We start from the raw sequence: 15,765 nt of genomic DNA on the forward strand, positions 1-15,765 counted from the left end.
CTTTTTCCGCCGTTTGTAATTTTGGGGATATCTTTAATAGCAGTTTTAATCTGAAAGGTCATATTTTTATATCTGTAAAGCTAAGAAAATATAAATAAATATTATATACATATTGTATATATATATAAATAGAGAAAGTATATGATACATTAACGCAAATATCGATAAATTCAAAATTCTTTCGAGAAATAAAATGTTAAGCGTAGTCTTATCCATAAAAGATAATCACAGTTTGAAGGCAAATTATAATAAGAATGTCAGATGATCGAGAGACAAAGAAAAACATCGAAAGACCACATTAAATGAACGAGAGTGCCTCGTGGTCGACGGCCGCGACAACGCATCTCCCGCGCAAGTTGGATGCTGCGTGCGCAACATCCCCCCAAGGTCGGGCAAGATCTTAATGAATGCGAAGGAAGCCTGTCCGGCACAATCTCGTCTTTTTCATCCATGGAGATATATGTACCAGAATTAAAAAATTACTCCAGAAATCAATGCTGCTAAATCATAATTATTAAGATGGAAACATCGTTTGTAAAAAATCAATGATTTCGAATTCTCGGTCTATTCTTATATGTATTTTATTGCATGTAACAATGTACAGTGCATAAACTTTTGTTTAGATCTTTAAAGTGAAAGGTACATATTTAAATATAAACAATTTGAATTAATTATTTAAGAATTATAAAATTTCTACACGTAAATTTCTACATGTAAAAATCTTTTCAGACTGTTGGAATAATTCCGATAGCTGATGTCGCTCTGGCGTTGATTATAGCAAAAAATGCGTAGAGACGTTAATTTTGATTGCCCGAAATCTCAAGCGTTGTAAAAAGCATCTCGTCAGATCAAGGAATTCGTGTGCCGAAACGAAGTTCCGGCGTGCGAAAAATGGAGTTTCGCAACGGGCGAGAGAGCAACGAACATAATAAAAGAATCGTGAAAATAAGTGCCAGGAAACAGGGACGAAAGAGAGGAAAGAGAGAAATGGGAAAAGAGAAAGAGAGTTCGGAGTCTGTGGAGAACGTTTGAGATGGACCTTCCAACGTCCACGTGCTGCCGTTGTTATTGTTGTTATTGCCATCTTCGTCTGCGAACTGGCTGTGGATTTCCTCTTGAGTCCTCTCTCTTTAGAGTTACCTCTCCTTTTCTCTCTTTATCCTGTTAACCTTGTTTAGCACCATAGTGCCTGTCTCTATTTTTCTTTATGTTCTTCGTCTTCTTTTCTCGCTTCATTCTTGCCTTCAGTCGTCCCGCGCTGGTCTTCTCTTTCTTCCTCTGGCAACTTTCCTCTGTAGTTTGCGGATACTTCTCCCTCCCTTTTGCGGATTGGCGTCACGAAAGGCGCGCTCTCTGTTTCGAGTGAGGTGGGGATCCCGATTAACGGACTCTAATTGCATAGCAACAGAGTGAGGCCGAGATAATGATACATCCGACGCGCGTTGCCGGCGGGCCTCTGGCCCACTTCAAAATCGAACGACCCCGCTCCGATGTGTATACACGCAGCATGCATTCGTGTGTGTACATACGACAGCGCTCTCAAGAGTGCTGCCTGCATATGTGTGCGGATATGCGCGAAGTTTCACGAAGAGTGATGCTGTGTCCGCCCGACGTCTCTCCGAATTGAACCTCCATCGAGAAGTCTCGCTTCGGCCCTTCGTCGAAGTACGTCGAAGTAAAATATCTTTCTACATATTTATTACGGCCTTGTATACGAAGGATACGTAGCAATATATGGGAGATATATATGGGAAAGGAACGATTTTATTTCGATTTTAAATATAGCGACAGCAAATTTTGCGACTGCAAAAATTTATTAGTTATAAGAAAATTGCATATTAAAATTATTAAATTATGTGATTACATTAGATATTTTCTAAGACAAAGTATATCTTTATATATTAATAAAATAGAATGTCATGCTAACTTCACAGATTCCAAATTTGGAGGAACTGTGAAGTTAGTTATTAACGACATTCTGTTATTAAAAAAATAATGACAGTTTCAGTAACATTTTTTTCATTGTTTTACAGTTCCTTATAAAAATAAAAAGTATTTCCGCATTTTTTATATTATAAATCTAAAATTGAAAATATGGTGTGTTAATTTTGGTTTTTTAGTATAAAAAACGCATCTTTATTTTGATAAAAAACTGTAGAACTATGAAAAGTGCTACTGGAACTGTCATTTTGTAAATGTTATTATAATATAATGTGCTAACTTCATGGTTCTTTTAATTTGGAATAACATTTGAAAATTTGAGTGCAAAAAGATGAAATGCCAACTTCATACACGAGGATCATTGGACGTAAAAGGAGATACATACGTTAAAGGGGATACCCTTTAAGAGAAACGTTAAATCCTGTAAGAGAAACGTTAAACTCTTTTTTACCCGCGAATACATTCACGTATTCTCTTCTCATCGTATAAGGTCTCGTAGCCTAGCTTCTTTTCTTCTCGCGAGCGAGCTCACATTCTCGTCTCGTCGAGTCGCACGCATCTCTTCGTTTCGATAGCCATTACTTGATAAAGCAAATCTCGTTACGCACCATTGGGCGCAAAAATTGCCAATAAAGCGTAGTGTGACACAGGTATTTCCGACCTTGTGACATGCCGCCTTTGTGATTGCCCAATTACTCTATTACGTCATAAATTCAGATTGAAAGTGACCTCGAAAGGCCGTCTTCTCAGTGAGGTGTTTAAAGACATTGAGAAATCGGTCTATATGTCTAGTCCGTGAAAATGATTCAGCTTGCGGCTTTTCCCAATGAATTTACGTGGCAGGCATGAAAACAGGTTTATAAAAAAATAAAAAGAATCCGCGAAAAGAATAATTTTTAATTAAATCATATTTTACAATGTTCGATCAAATCTGAGAAAGGCTAATTTTGTTACGAGATGTTTGAATCGTCCATTTTTATTACGTGGAACAATGTAGTATTATAGATCAGTTAAATTAATTGATGCATGATTTATTGAATTTTATAAAAGTTTTTCTATATAGAATGCATATAACAATTTGATATAATATTCATAAAGAAAGAAAGATAGCAAATAAAATCATAGAAGATTAATTGGATTTGGAATTAAATTACTTTATAATTTTTATGATATGAGAGATTTTGCATTAAAAAATTTTAAAGGCATATTAATGAATATAATTACGAACAGACAATCTTGTCAATTTGATTTCTTGTCTAAATGAAAGAACATGATCTAATATTTGACTGAATCGAGATTACCATACGAAAACCCGAAGTAGCGTCTTGTAACGTGATCCAGCGCGTTTCTTCTTCAAATGTACGATTTCGATGACAACGAAAAGAATTACTCTTGAGAACAAATTTCGAGTTCCTTTAGAATCTATTTTACAGTTGTAAAATAGATAATGCGAAACTTTTTTTCATTTTCATAAGGAACTGTAGAACTATAGAGAAAAGTGCTACTATATGGAAATTTTTTTTTTGTATAACTGTAGAATGTCATGCTGACTTCACAAATCCCAAATTGGGGAAAATGTGAAGTTAGCACATTTTATAATATTAATATAAGAAAAATAATTATATGAAAATAATTATATGCATTACCAATAACGCTTATGTTCTTCGATTAATACCATTGCACCATGCAGTTTATGATCGGTATAATCATATGTATCGATATAATATATCACGAGATTATGTTTGTTATCGGTTATAGCCATTTCGTTATAATACTTCAGGAATTTCTCAATTATCGATTTGTTATTCATAATCAATTGTGGTTCGTCGAGAATTTCGGACACAGTAACTATCGCATCATTGTGACAACATATTTATTTCAATTTCATTGGCGATAAATCGCCAATTATATATAATAATTGTTTTATTATTATATCTTTTAATTGTTATATTATATCTTTTAATGTGCATTTCTATGAACTATTACGAATTACTAATAAATTTTTATGTGTAACATTACATAATACTTTCATTTAATATTTTTATCATTGTTCTCTTCTTGTTAAAAACTATAGCAACGATTAGCGACGATAATGTTTTTTTATATTGACAAACTTTATTACGAAACCTAACGTAAGTAACGTAAGTTTATGTCGAAATCTATTAAAATTTTTGGAAAGGGAAGGAAAAAAAGCTCGAGAGCAGAAGTTTAAATTTAATCGAGTGTAAACGGGGAAACTGGAATGTATTTTGAAAAGATCTAGTCGGCCGAAAGATAATTCGGCGGAATCGGAGTCCGTAATTCAATACGCAGTATGCTTAATGAAGATATCAAATTACGGACACACCTTAATTCGATCCGATGGACGAAGGGACGTGGATAAATGGTCCGAATTTGTCAAAATGTTCGGCTGCAAAAATCCGCGTGATCGCTCGATCAAAGAAATTAGCATCATAATCGGCCCCAGTTGCTAAAAGTCTCGGCGTTGACCACAGAATGTTTCTGCGAAACATATTAATTCGATAAACTTCTACAGAATGTCGCGATGCCGATTTATCTTATAGAGCTATTGTTACTTATCAGTTTTGAAATCGATTATTTAATTAACATTAATATTAGTGATTCTTGCCATTTTCTAAAAACATCTTCATACCATTATTCTCACGTAAATTAATTCTTTAGAGATTTAAATGGAGTTTCTGGTTTTAACACTGGTCTTGTATTTAATCTAAAATTGATCGATTAATAATAATTTATTTAATTTGACATCTCTATTTCGTTGAACAGAAATCATTATATTAGCATCATAATCATCGATTCCCAAAATATTATTTGCAAACTTTGAGCTTGGCTCAAATAAATCATATTTTAATTATTTTTTTACTTATCCGAATTTATAAAAAATTACTTTATAAAAAAGATTTACATATAGCAGCAGTATTTTATCATCCAATTTTTATGAATTTTGTGATCTTTCGATCATATTATTTTCATAAAAAATGATTTGTCGAACGAATAAATATTACTGGATAGTGAATTGAATGAGAAAAGCTAAAAAATGAAAAGCAGTTAGTGGTGATAACTTTTAAAAATTCTTTACTGTGTAATTATAAATTATTGCTTTATAATTTCTTTTTTTACATATATAAGTCGCTCATAGCTTCCTCGAAATTTTCAACCAAAAGAGAGATCAACATTCAACAACTATTATCAATTCATTTTCGGATACGCCTCTATATCCGGTTGCCGGGTAGCAAAGGGAAAGAGACAAAATATCAAAGACTGCTTTGTTATGATATATACAACACACGCGCGACACTTTCTTGCAACGACACATTCACAGATAATACGGTGATATTCTACACTCAGAGAAAAATATAGTTTTGACAACTATTAAATTAATAACTCTAATAATTAAGTACCTGCAACTAGTTTTACAAAGTAATAAGAATTAAAATAATACTGAAAACTATATTTTTATAATATTCGATACTACTTTAGTTTTTATTATTTTTTAAAACTAGTTACGAGTATTTAAATTTTAGAGTTGTACTTTATAGTTGTCACAACTATTTTTTTTCTCAGTACATTTCCTTTCTAAATAAAAAAATTTTGTTTCTTATTTTTTTTAAAGTTATAAAATTTTATTTAATTATGTATTTTATTAATTCAAAAATCTTCTTTATCGCTGACATAAAAATTTTGTTTTTATTATTTTCACGAATTTATATGAATTTTTAAAGTTAAATTACTACTTTGTTACAAATGAATTCTGTGAAGTGAACATGTTCGTGTATCCAGCTTTAAAATCTTGTCGGACCGTCCCTTTCGATTCGTGAGAATTTTTCTCTCCGTGCTACAAAGTGCCGGGTAAACGCTACCCACAAGAATAGTAGTGTGTGTATGGTCGTTATGGAACACAGACAAGTGGTTTTCTTCATGAGGATCGGTGAACCCTTCACATGCGGGAGATACAAAGTTGCTCAGGCCATCTACTACATTGTGGCAGTTCGGGCCACTAGGGACCCTGCCGTTCAGTCCGTTTCTACATTTTCTCATTAAATTGCTATGGACGCAACTATGATGCTGATATCGGTTTACAGCCATTAATAAAAGCGGCTTTGACGAAATAACGAATACTCGACATAATATTTCATGACAATCTGACAAGATTGATTATTTTCTGAATAATAGTCTTCTATTGAACAGAAATACTCTTTTTAATAATAATCTTTACACAAAGTTGCATTAAATTCGTAATAAAATAAAATTTAAATGGAAAACAGGAGATATGAGAAAGGCAATACTTTAAAAATAAATTTACTAAAAATAAATTTATCCTATAGTTATTATAAATATTCTTTAAATTAAATTATATATTAAAAATTAAACATAGTATGTGTTTTCTTATAAAAAATAAATATATTATATCAGTTGTGATTAAGAGATAAATAAATCGTGATAGAGAAATATTTTTAATATATCACATTGTTGCATCAATCGGATGTTCGCCATACGAAGTCCCTTCGGAAATCGTACGTTATAGGAATGTCGTCTTATAGGAATGATATTGATATCTCAAAGCAAGAGGAACCATCAGTAATATTCAGTTTTAAAAAAGTTCATTTCTTCTGCTCATATTTTTTTAGTTTTGCTTTTAAGCGAAAGATCGTTTATTGTTAAATAACATTAATTATACTTTTTATATTATTATTTTTAACAATTACAATCTTTTGTAGCCGTAATAAATCAGTCTAAAATAAAATAGACAATTAATGAAATATAAATATTAATGCAAAAGAAACAAATTGAGATTTCGAAAAATTTCTGCTTTGTGTACCTGTTTCATAGAATTATGAAAAATTAGAAAAGTGCATTATTGAAGGCAGGATGTTGCAATCAATTTCCTGTCATTCTATACATTTGGTCGACCATTCATCTGAAATTTAAAATATTGGTGGGGTTACATTAATATTAAAAAGATGCCACTGTGTGTAGCTTTTCTAAAGGTAGTTGTGTTAGTAATAATTCTCGGAAAAACCAGATGGTTTAGGGCTTGTGTCAGACCAGTTTTTACATTGTGTGCTTAGGATCCCAACCTTCTCAGCAACCCGACTGCATTTAGATATGACGAAGGAAAAGTGATGGAAAAAAATTTTTTATATTTTGAATGTAATTTCATTTATTTGAAATGGATCAGAAATTTTTTTATTTTAATTAAAATTATTTTATTAAAAAAACACACACACACACACAAACACACACAATAACTAACATATTTACGCTATTTTGACAACCTTTATTTTTCAAGTTAATTTTTTTAAGGTCTGGAGACACGGTAGTGTCTCGGCGCTAAGACAAGCGAAACATCATGGCGCGAGACACTGCCTAATGCATACATGCTATTAAATTACAAAATTTATCACGTCCAAGATAGCTAAATTTAAACATCAATACTAATTAGGTACGTTACTCTAATAAATAAAATAATTTATTTTTTAATATAAAGACATATTATATTATACAAATTACTACAAATATGAAAGAAGCCATTGTTATGGTATAATTATATAACAAACAGTATTTTATTAAACAAACGGAAAATTGCGTTTCCTTTGTAATTATTTTTGTCGTTAAAAATTTGCTTCCATCACATTCATATGCACACACACTTCTCAACATTGTTGCCCTAATCTTGTATTGCATATTTCTCCAGTTGCGATCGAGAGTAAGAGCAAAGAATAACTTCCCATCTTTTATGTATATCTTATACATGTATGTATATTCGATTAATATTTTGATATATATTGAACATAACATTTGAAGAAAACATTTTCGTTTTTTTAATAAGTTATTAAAAAAAAACACGTTTATGTTATTTATAATAGACAAATATTTATAATCGATATTCATCTCAAGTATGTCTTATGTGCATTTTGTCATGCGTCAATTTATTAACGATGCATGAAAAGATTATCGTAAGGTTGCAGGATAAGAAAAATGTATAGAGAATGATGATACTTTTTCTCTTCTTGATAATGTTCTTGTTTTATTTCACAATGAAAATTTATAAATTGTATAACAATGTTTACATTTAGTATTGAATTCTAGTGAACTTGATATTAAATACATAAATCGAATGACAAATTTATATTAATGCTTCTCTCTCTCTCTTTTTTTTCTCTCTCTCTCTTATCTTATATTCCTTATTAATCCTTACCACTATTTCTATCTCTATTTCTATCAAAGTTACAAGCTGAAACGCACTTCAGTGAGTCGAGAGGAGCAAGAAACGCATGCTCGCGTTTCTTTCGTCATCTACTTTCATGCAACTCTCCGTTATGGAAGTTACGCGATAGTTCTTATCAAAGTTCTGAGAAAGTATCGACTGCCGCCGGACAATTCGTGCTCTCAGCTTCGTCAACTTTATACAACGATCATACTTTGTACACTCTGCGTTTTATCACGCGTATATATCGTTCAGTAATAATCTAATAAATTATAACAATAAAATTTGCAATTCTTTTTGCAATTCTTTTAAGAGAATAAGGTATGAAAATTTAAGAGAATGAAACGTATATCAAAGTCAGTATTTTTTGATAAATCCTTTGGTAAAATGATATTAAATTTTTAAGATAATTTTAAAATAAATTTGATGAGTATACTTTTCTTTTTTGCTTCATATTTATAGAAGAACATTTTTTTATTTATTTTAAATTTAAATACAGTATTAATACTAATAAAATCATTTATATATTCTTGAAATTTATAGAATATTTACAAAATATTAATGGTTGTTAGAACACATGATAATGAGGAAATTTTAATGAGGAATTAAAAGATAAACTTCTTTTTGCAAAGTTTTATTTTTTTTTTGTTTTTCATTCTTATATCGTATTCCAATCTTTATGTCTCATTTCTTTCCAAAAGACGTTACGTGTGTAACTTAATTCTCTTAATCCGTGTATTAGGACTGCGTCGCGTCACCTTCATCTCGCGTCAACGCAATCTAAGTCACGAGCAGGTACATATATATATATATCGGCACAACTAATCTCATTAATTATTTCTCAACAGGCGAGAAGGCATCTTATTACTTGTAAGCGTAGCTTATATTATATAAGTCAGTATGTTTCTATAAACGTTAACAGAAGATTAGTCGGAAATCTTCAAAGGATCCTAATAGATTATAGCTTTTACATCATTTTAAATCGAATCGTTGTTTTTAAGACTTTTAATTTTATGTAAAAATTTAAATTAGCTTTACGTAGAGAAATTAAAAATTAATAAAAAAACATTTAAGAATATAATAAGCGACATTTATTCACAAGAAAAACATTCGTTCCATTTACTTATTATTAAGTAATGAATTTAATAAAAGAATCTATATCATCCATTCCATTGTTCCAACATTAATAATAACTTTCTCTTTCTTTTTTGTTTTAGGCTAGTCGTACGCTTGCTAGTGGTGAATATCTGTTGCCATGTCCGAGGTGCAGCTTTCCTTGTCATGTGGATAGCGAGAAGAACGTGGGTGCCTGTTCGAGGCAGGGTTGTTCCATCGAGTTTTGCATCTCATGCTCGTCGAAACCACACATTGGTCCGTGTAAGACGCCCTTACTGGCCACCCCGACGAAACGCAACAACAAACGCCTGATCGCCGGCTCGAGACAGAGCAAACGGAATTTGCGTCGATTGTAAATCGATTCCTTTTCCTTTGGTCGAGGAGAGAAGAACTAGTCTAGTTACAGAATTGCGTCGGCACTCTATCGAGTGGAAAAGCAAACGTACATTATAGATAAAATGTGTATATTATAAACGTCGACAGCGTCAAGAGCGATTTTATAGTCTAATTTGAAAGATAAATTAATATTCTAGTGATTAATTTTCCCGGCTAGTTTATGGCGAACATTTAAATGGAATGGATGCGACGTGCTTGTTGCGTATAGAAATGAATTTGATTGCACATCGCAGCGATACGACACATCTTTATAGTTTGAAAAACGCCTTAAGAGTGTATAGTTTGAAAAACGCCTTAAAAGTGTATAGTTTGAAAAACGCCTTAAGGGTGTTTTCGTATAGACGATATTAGCCTACGAGGTGGTATAAGCGTATTTAACTGCCGTAAATGCCGCTCGTGAATAATTTTTAAATGTCATAAAATCCACGAACACTCTAATTCGCCCCGTTCTGTCGACATTAGTTGAAGGGGCTGGATACTGAAGTATAACTTAAATCTCTCGAACGACATCGACGGATACGTAATCGAATCCTTCTCCAGTCCTCCTCCTCGTCGATCCTCAGAGTAAATTCCGCCCTGAGCGATGCAACTCGGCAGCGGACAAAAGTACGAGCGAGAAAGAAGGAGAGAGAACGAGAGTCAAGGGGGAGAGTATCCTGGGACACTAAAAGAAAAGAAAAAAATGCGAAAATGGGAGGGAAGGGAGAAATGAGAAGCCATAAAGGTAACGATCGTAAAACCACGTAAGGTACCGGCGAAACACTTTGCGTCGCCCGGATATTCCGCTTTTTACCGGGCGCTCTTAGCTCCCTAATGAAAACGGGGAGAGAGTTGGCCAGGGGCCCGCGTGCGTTTCTTGTGGCTGGGGCCTGTCCGCAGAAACCACTCTTTCTCTCACAGGAATCATAAAACACGGTAACCGTCGGAACGATCACGAATTCCGTCACGATGTCTGTCAAGACGCGAGCAAGACGAATTCTCATTCGTCTAATGGCTTGATTCTATTTATCATTTTTTCATAAATATTAGAAACATACTGAGTTTCTATCTTTTCTGGCGAATATTTTGTTTCTATTTTAACCTTACGCAACAAGACACGAACAGTTTAAATAATCCTTTATTCTTAACAGAATATTTAATACTGAATTCGCAAAAAGAGAAAAGGGTGAGAATGGGATGGATTATGATAAAATCTAGTAACTATCTCGAGATATGATTTAAATTATTTGATATGATATTCAACACATGATATTCAACGATAACAAATGAGAAAGATTTAGGATGAGAAAACAGATGTATGCCTTTAAATTCCCAATTTGTAGCATGTAATTTTCTCTCTTTTGTATGTCGAGTAGACATTGTTAAAATTTTATAAGAGTCCACATTCTCTTTTTTCCGACGCGAATCTGTAAATATCATACTCTCGCTTAATTCGTTCAATAAGTATTATCGAAATTGCATAGTAATAGATGGATGCAAGTGTGCGAGAAATAATGAGTGCCAGAATAGGAAGTGAGAACAGAAAAAATGAATAGTCAATACAATTGGCAAGAAAATTATTATCCCGCAATAATATGAGCACTTTTAATAATCTCGTTTTATGTTATTCGATAGACTAAGAAAAGAAAAAGTTTTACGCGAGAGCGAGGAACTTGAAAAGAAAATATTCTCTTTGCTTCACATTTCCTGATGTTAGAGGTCGGTACAAAGAATTCTGCACTTGTGCCATGATTAAGTTCGCGCCATAATAATTGCCATATTTTAAACACGGACATAATTATGAGGGAGAAAGAAACGAGCTTGCGTTTCGGCATCTTTTATCCTCAAGTAAAATCTTCGATGGGGTGTCATATTATATTGTTTCGTTTTCTTTTTTTTTCGTTCGCATTTTTTAATTCAAGTCTATCTAACATTTTGATATTTTAAAAGTAGCATTAGTTTTCATGTTTATACTCTTATTTACACCGACATATATGCGAAAAAAAGACTGCATGTAAATAACGGAGCGTGATAGTAATATATTTTATAATTCGTGTAAGCGCGAAATAAAATCTCGTGATCGATATTTTATTTGCGCTATATTTTTATTTAAAACGAATAAAAATACGTTTATTATATTAGTAATGCGCAACTTGTGGCACGCATGCAGCTCACCTATAGATTTTTGTGGCCTGCCTGCTTCATTACTGAAAATATAAAATCATATTTTCTATTTTATATAAACGAATTAAATATTTATTATGCGACCCGCAAGATTTTACCCCATTTCTGAAAATAATTCTCTGAAAATGATCCTTAAAAAAGGTTGCGCATCACTGTATTATATAATTAACGATGTTTCTTTTCACAGATTACTGTGTAGTCTTTACAAAAAAGATTTAGCCGATGATTTTTAATGATTTTAGTGAAATTTTTTTTATAACATTGGCAAAGGAAACAAATTTTATTATTTTTTTTTGCATTTAAATTTTTGTACGAATTATTGCTCTCTTATGCTCTCTAGAAAAGAAAATAGATGTAGAAGTTATTCGTTACCACGATATCCACAAGATAATTCAAGTGAAAAAGTTTTAATAATAATATCTCGATTTTTTATGCACACAGGTATTCATTAGAATTTTTTAAATTACTTATTGGATATTTTTTAAGTTTTTCATTAATTATCTGAATCAAAAGTGTTATTTAAATATTATTTTAATTGGAAGACTCTAATACAATTATTTTACATAATTTCAAATTTTACTGATATATAATATCTGAATTTATATCGGTTTACAGCCCGCCTGCATCACTAAGTTATAACATTTTTATAAAAGAAAACGCATTTTTCTTTCGCTACAATTATGCTTTGCATAAATTTAGCAAGTAAAACTTGAGTCATTAGTTTCAATGCCCCAATATAAGCAATACACACGCGCGCGCGCGCACACGCACACACGCACACACACACACAAACACACACACACGAAAAAGTGATACCAAATAAAGTGCCTCCATAAGGTAATAAGAAAAATATTTGATATTTTTATAAAAGCAAACATATTTTCGTGTTTAGTATATAAGTTTTATAATACATTTGCTCGAAGATATACTTCAACAAAATGCGAGAATGCTCAATACTCTTCTCATATTATATATTATTATTATATTATTATTATTATTATATTATTATATTTTTGTAGTTGGAGACTATTTCGAATTTATACGTTAGAAACGATTTCAGAAATGCGTCTAGAAGTGCCGAAGAATTATTGTAGCAAATGTATATTAAGCTAATTGAATGTTGTAAGCCCTTTCAGGGTAGGTTCCTGTATTGTCAATTAAATATAGTATTTTTTCGCGTATCTTATGTATTCTTTCTCTCACTTTATCCAAAACTAAATAACTTATACTAAAAGTTACTAATATAAATGTTTAGAGATTTTATTTCTGAAAATAAATATTTTGAGATATTTATTCCATGCAAATATAAAATTATAATTTATAGCGTTATATGAGCAGTGTATTTACATAATTAGTTGCAGAATTTTGTATCTAAATCGTGTATCTAAATCAAAAATTTCCATAATATTCTAAGGATCACAGCTAATAACAGCATCGTAAATGTCACTATTCCATATTTCGATGGCTTTTCATAGGGTAATTTGGAAACAACGCCTTGTGGTAGAGGAGACCTCAGTGCCGGAGACATACCTTTACCGATCGGGTCTCCCTTCATAGAGAACTTCGTCGCTTCTATAATCCTTACGTCAATCATTTTTCCCATGTACCCCTGCTTCAGCGGAATCAACACTTGTTCGTAGAATTTGTTATGACCCACGTAATGCTGCTTATCATGCGATACCTCTGTTACTAACACCTTCTGTATCAGCCCCACTTTGTGTCCGTATGGTTCGTAGGACTGGAAGAATTCCGACAATCTCTTGGTTCTAGTTTTTACCTTTTGCGCAGGTACCTTCGGCATCCTAGCGGCAGGCGTGCCGGGTCGAGAGAAGAACTGATTGATAAAGAGGCTTGGGAACTTGTATTTTTGACAGAGTGTCATCGTCTCTTCGAAATCCATCTCCGTTTCCGTTGGGAAACCGCAAATAATGTCTGTGGCGATAGTCAAACCAGGCACTCGCTCGCTTAGAAAGTTTACTACATGCTCGAATTCGGCACATGTATACTCCCGCTTCATGTCAGCTAGTACATGATCACTACCAGACTGTACCGGAATATGTAGGAAGCTATAGACCTTAGAATGCCTTAGAATCTTGGTCATTTCATCCAGATGTTCCAAGATATATGGTGGATTGGTCATACCGATGCGCATCATGCAACCGTCAGGAATCACATCTATCAATTGCCACAGTAGTTTTGGCAAATTAGTGCCAATGTCCCTACCATAGGCGCCTGTATCTTCCGATGTGAGCCACAACTCACATACACCCTCCTCAAAAGCTTGCTTGGCTCGTTCGACTATCTCTTCTGGAGGATAACTACCTAGTTCACCTCGTGCATGTTTTGTCTTGCAGTAGGTGCATTGATTCAAGCAGCCTGTGTTAATGGCTATAATCTCGATAAGCGGATTCCGGCGTACCTTTGGAAGATTCAGTGAAGCTCCGCCTGTCTTCTTACCAAGGTCCTTCTTCTGCTGTAAGAATCTGACTGTATTTCCTTTCAAAGTTTCTTCCACAACTTCTACTACTCGATCAATTTGTTGTACTCCAATTACACTCAATCCTTGAAGGAAGGAAGATTTTGGAGCACCTTGTGGTACACATCTATAAGATACAAATAAAATGTTTAGAATCTTAAGATAGCTCTAAATAATTTTTTAAATTAGAAAGTTCATTGTACTATTAAAATTCTATACTAATGTTCGATTAAATACAAGTATCAGATAACAGAATTTACAAATAATGATATTACATTATAGATAATGCATTATCAAATTCTTGTTCCACCATTGCAGGTGCATAATTACATACCCAGCAACTACAACGTGCTTGCCAATTTTCTTTCCATACTCTATTTCATTCCTAAATTGATCTTCTGCAGGACTCTTCACAGTGCAAGAGTTTAGAAGCCACAAATCCGCTTTCAGTTTATCCTCGGTCAAATTATAATCATACGACGCTAATTGACCGGTCATATATTCGGTGTCCGAACTGTTGTGCGTGCATCCCCATGTTTTTACATAAATCGTTTGCGTGCCGGGTATTATGCTCGACAAGATAGACGGCTGCGATACTTCCTCTTGCAATTGCTTCCTTCGCTTTGGTCGTATCGTGATATGTTTCCGCGAATTATATCTCTCCTTAGGCGTTATGTCCTGGGACGCAATTAAATCCTCGATGTCCTCGATAATTTCCTCGCATGGAGCAGGCATGTTCGTTAAAGACAAAAATGATTTCTAAGAAATGGTCCACTGTACTCGTAAAACGTATCACTTTAACAATTTGAGGTTAAGTGCATGTGTTACTGAATTAACACATCCAAGTCCAATATAAATTGTCTTGAAATTATTGAAAAATTGTAAAAAATAGTAAGAATCTCATGTTATTAATTGTTTAGCTCTTATTTATACCTTTTAAATGTAAATGCACAGGTTCTTAAGAATAGAATTAAAATAGATTAGAGTTAGGTTATATTGTTTTTATTACATAAGGTGCCATCTAGAGATATTTTTGTTCATTAAATATTTAAAGAAAAGTTGAGATTTTATCGTTAATTGATAAAATATATTTAAAAAAGTTTATATTAATTAAATCTTTCCTTGGAATTTTTTGAAATTGGTTTTTAGAAATTTTGAACAATTAGTATGACTATATTCGCCTCATATTTTATTAATTTTAAGAACATAAATCTCTATTTAAAATATCAATAATTAAAATATTAATTTTCACTTACAAAACAGAACTGTAATATTTTTGGAATCGACTAATATCTGTTTCAATCAATGTAAATTACATTATTCTCGGTATTTAATTTGTTTTTATTTTTTTAAATTTTATTTTTTATGTAAGGAGAATCAGAGAAAATAAATATTATATTAAATCAAAATTAAAGTTATAATACATTATTGTTGTTAGATTGAT

At 32.4% G+C, this 15,765-nt stretch overlaps 2 protein-coding genes across 2 annotated transcripts in view; one reads left to right on the forward strand and one right to left on the reverse strand.

The window, feature by feature from the left end:
• Nucleotides 1-11,312, forward strand: part of LOC105147031 (uncharacterized) — a 38,722-nt gene extending 27,410 nt beyond the window's left edge. Inside the window, exon 3 of the mRNA XM_011057755.2 lies at nucleotides 9,388-11,312. Coding sequence (XP_011056057.1) covers nucleotides 9,388-9,642 — 255 coding nt within the window. The 3' untranslated portion in view covers nucleotides 9,643-11,312. The remainder of the gene's footprint in view (nucleotides 1-9,387) is intronic.
• A 1,791-nt stretch (nucleotides 11,313-13,103) lies between these two features.
• LOC105147029 (threonylcarbamoyladenosine tRNA methylthiotransferase) lies at nucleotides 13,104-15,362 on the reverse strand. The gene is made up of 2 exons (XM_011057753.2): nucleotides 14,656-15,362; nucleotides 13,104-14,448 (listed from the first exon to the last, which is right to left on the reverse strand). Exons 1-2 carry the CDS (start codon nucleotides 15,054-15,056, stop codon nucleotides 13,230-13,232), a joined length of 1,620 nt encoding a protein of 539 aa, XP_011056055.2. The 5' UTR covers nucleotides 15,057-15,362; the 3' UTR covers nucleotides 13,104-13,229.
• Nucleotides 15,363-15,765: the final 403 nt, after the last annotated feature.

Source organism: Acromyrmex echinatior, chromosome 15 (assembly GCF_024713525.1).
Source record: "Acromyrmex echinatior isolate Ae372 chromosome 15, ASM2471352v2, whole genome shotgun sequence".
NCBI lineage: Eukaryota > Metazoa > Arthropoda > Insecta > Hymenoptera > Formicidae > Acromyrmex > Acromyrmex echinatior.

Excerpts from the sequence above, each read along its gene's own strand:
- LOC105147029 (XM_011057753.2), bottom strand. The coding sequence starts at position 15,056 with ATGCCTGCTCCATGCGAGGAAATTATCGAGGACATCGAGGATTTAATT. Across the intron at positions 14,449-14,655 it reads AAGCACGTTGTAGTTGCTGG|ATGTGTACCACAAGGTGCTC; the intron begins GTATGTAATTAT and ends TGTATCTTATAG.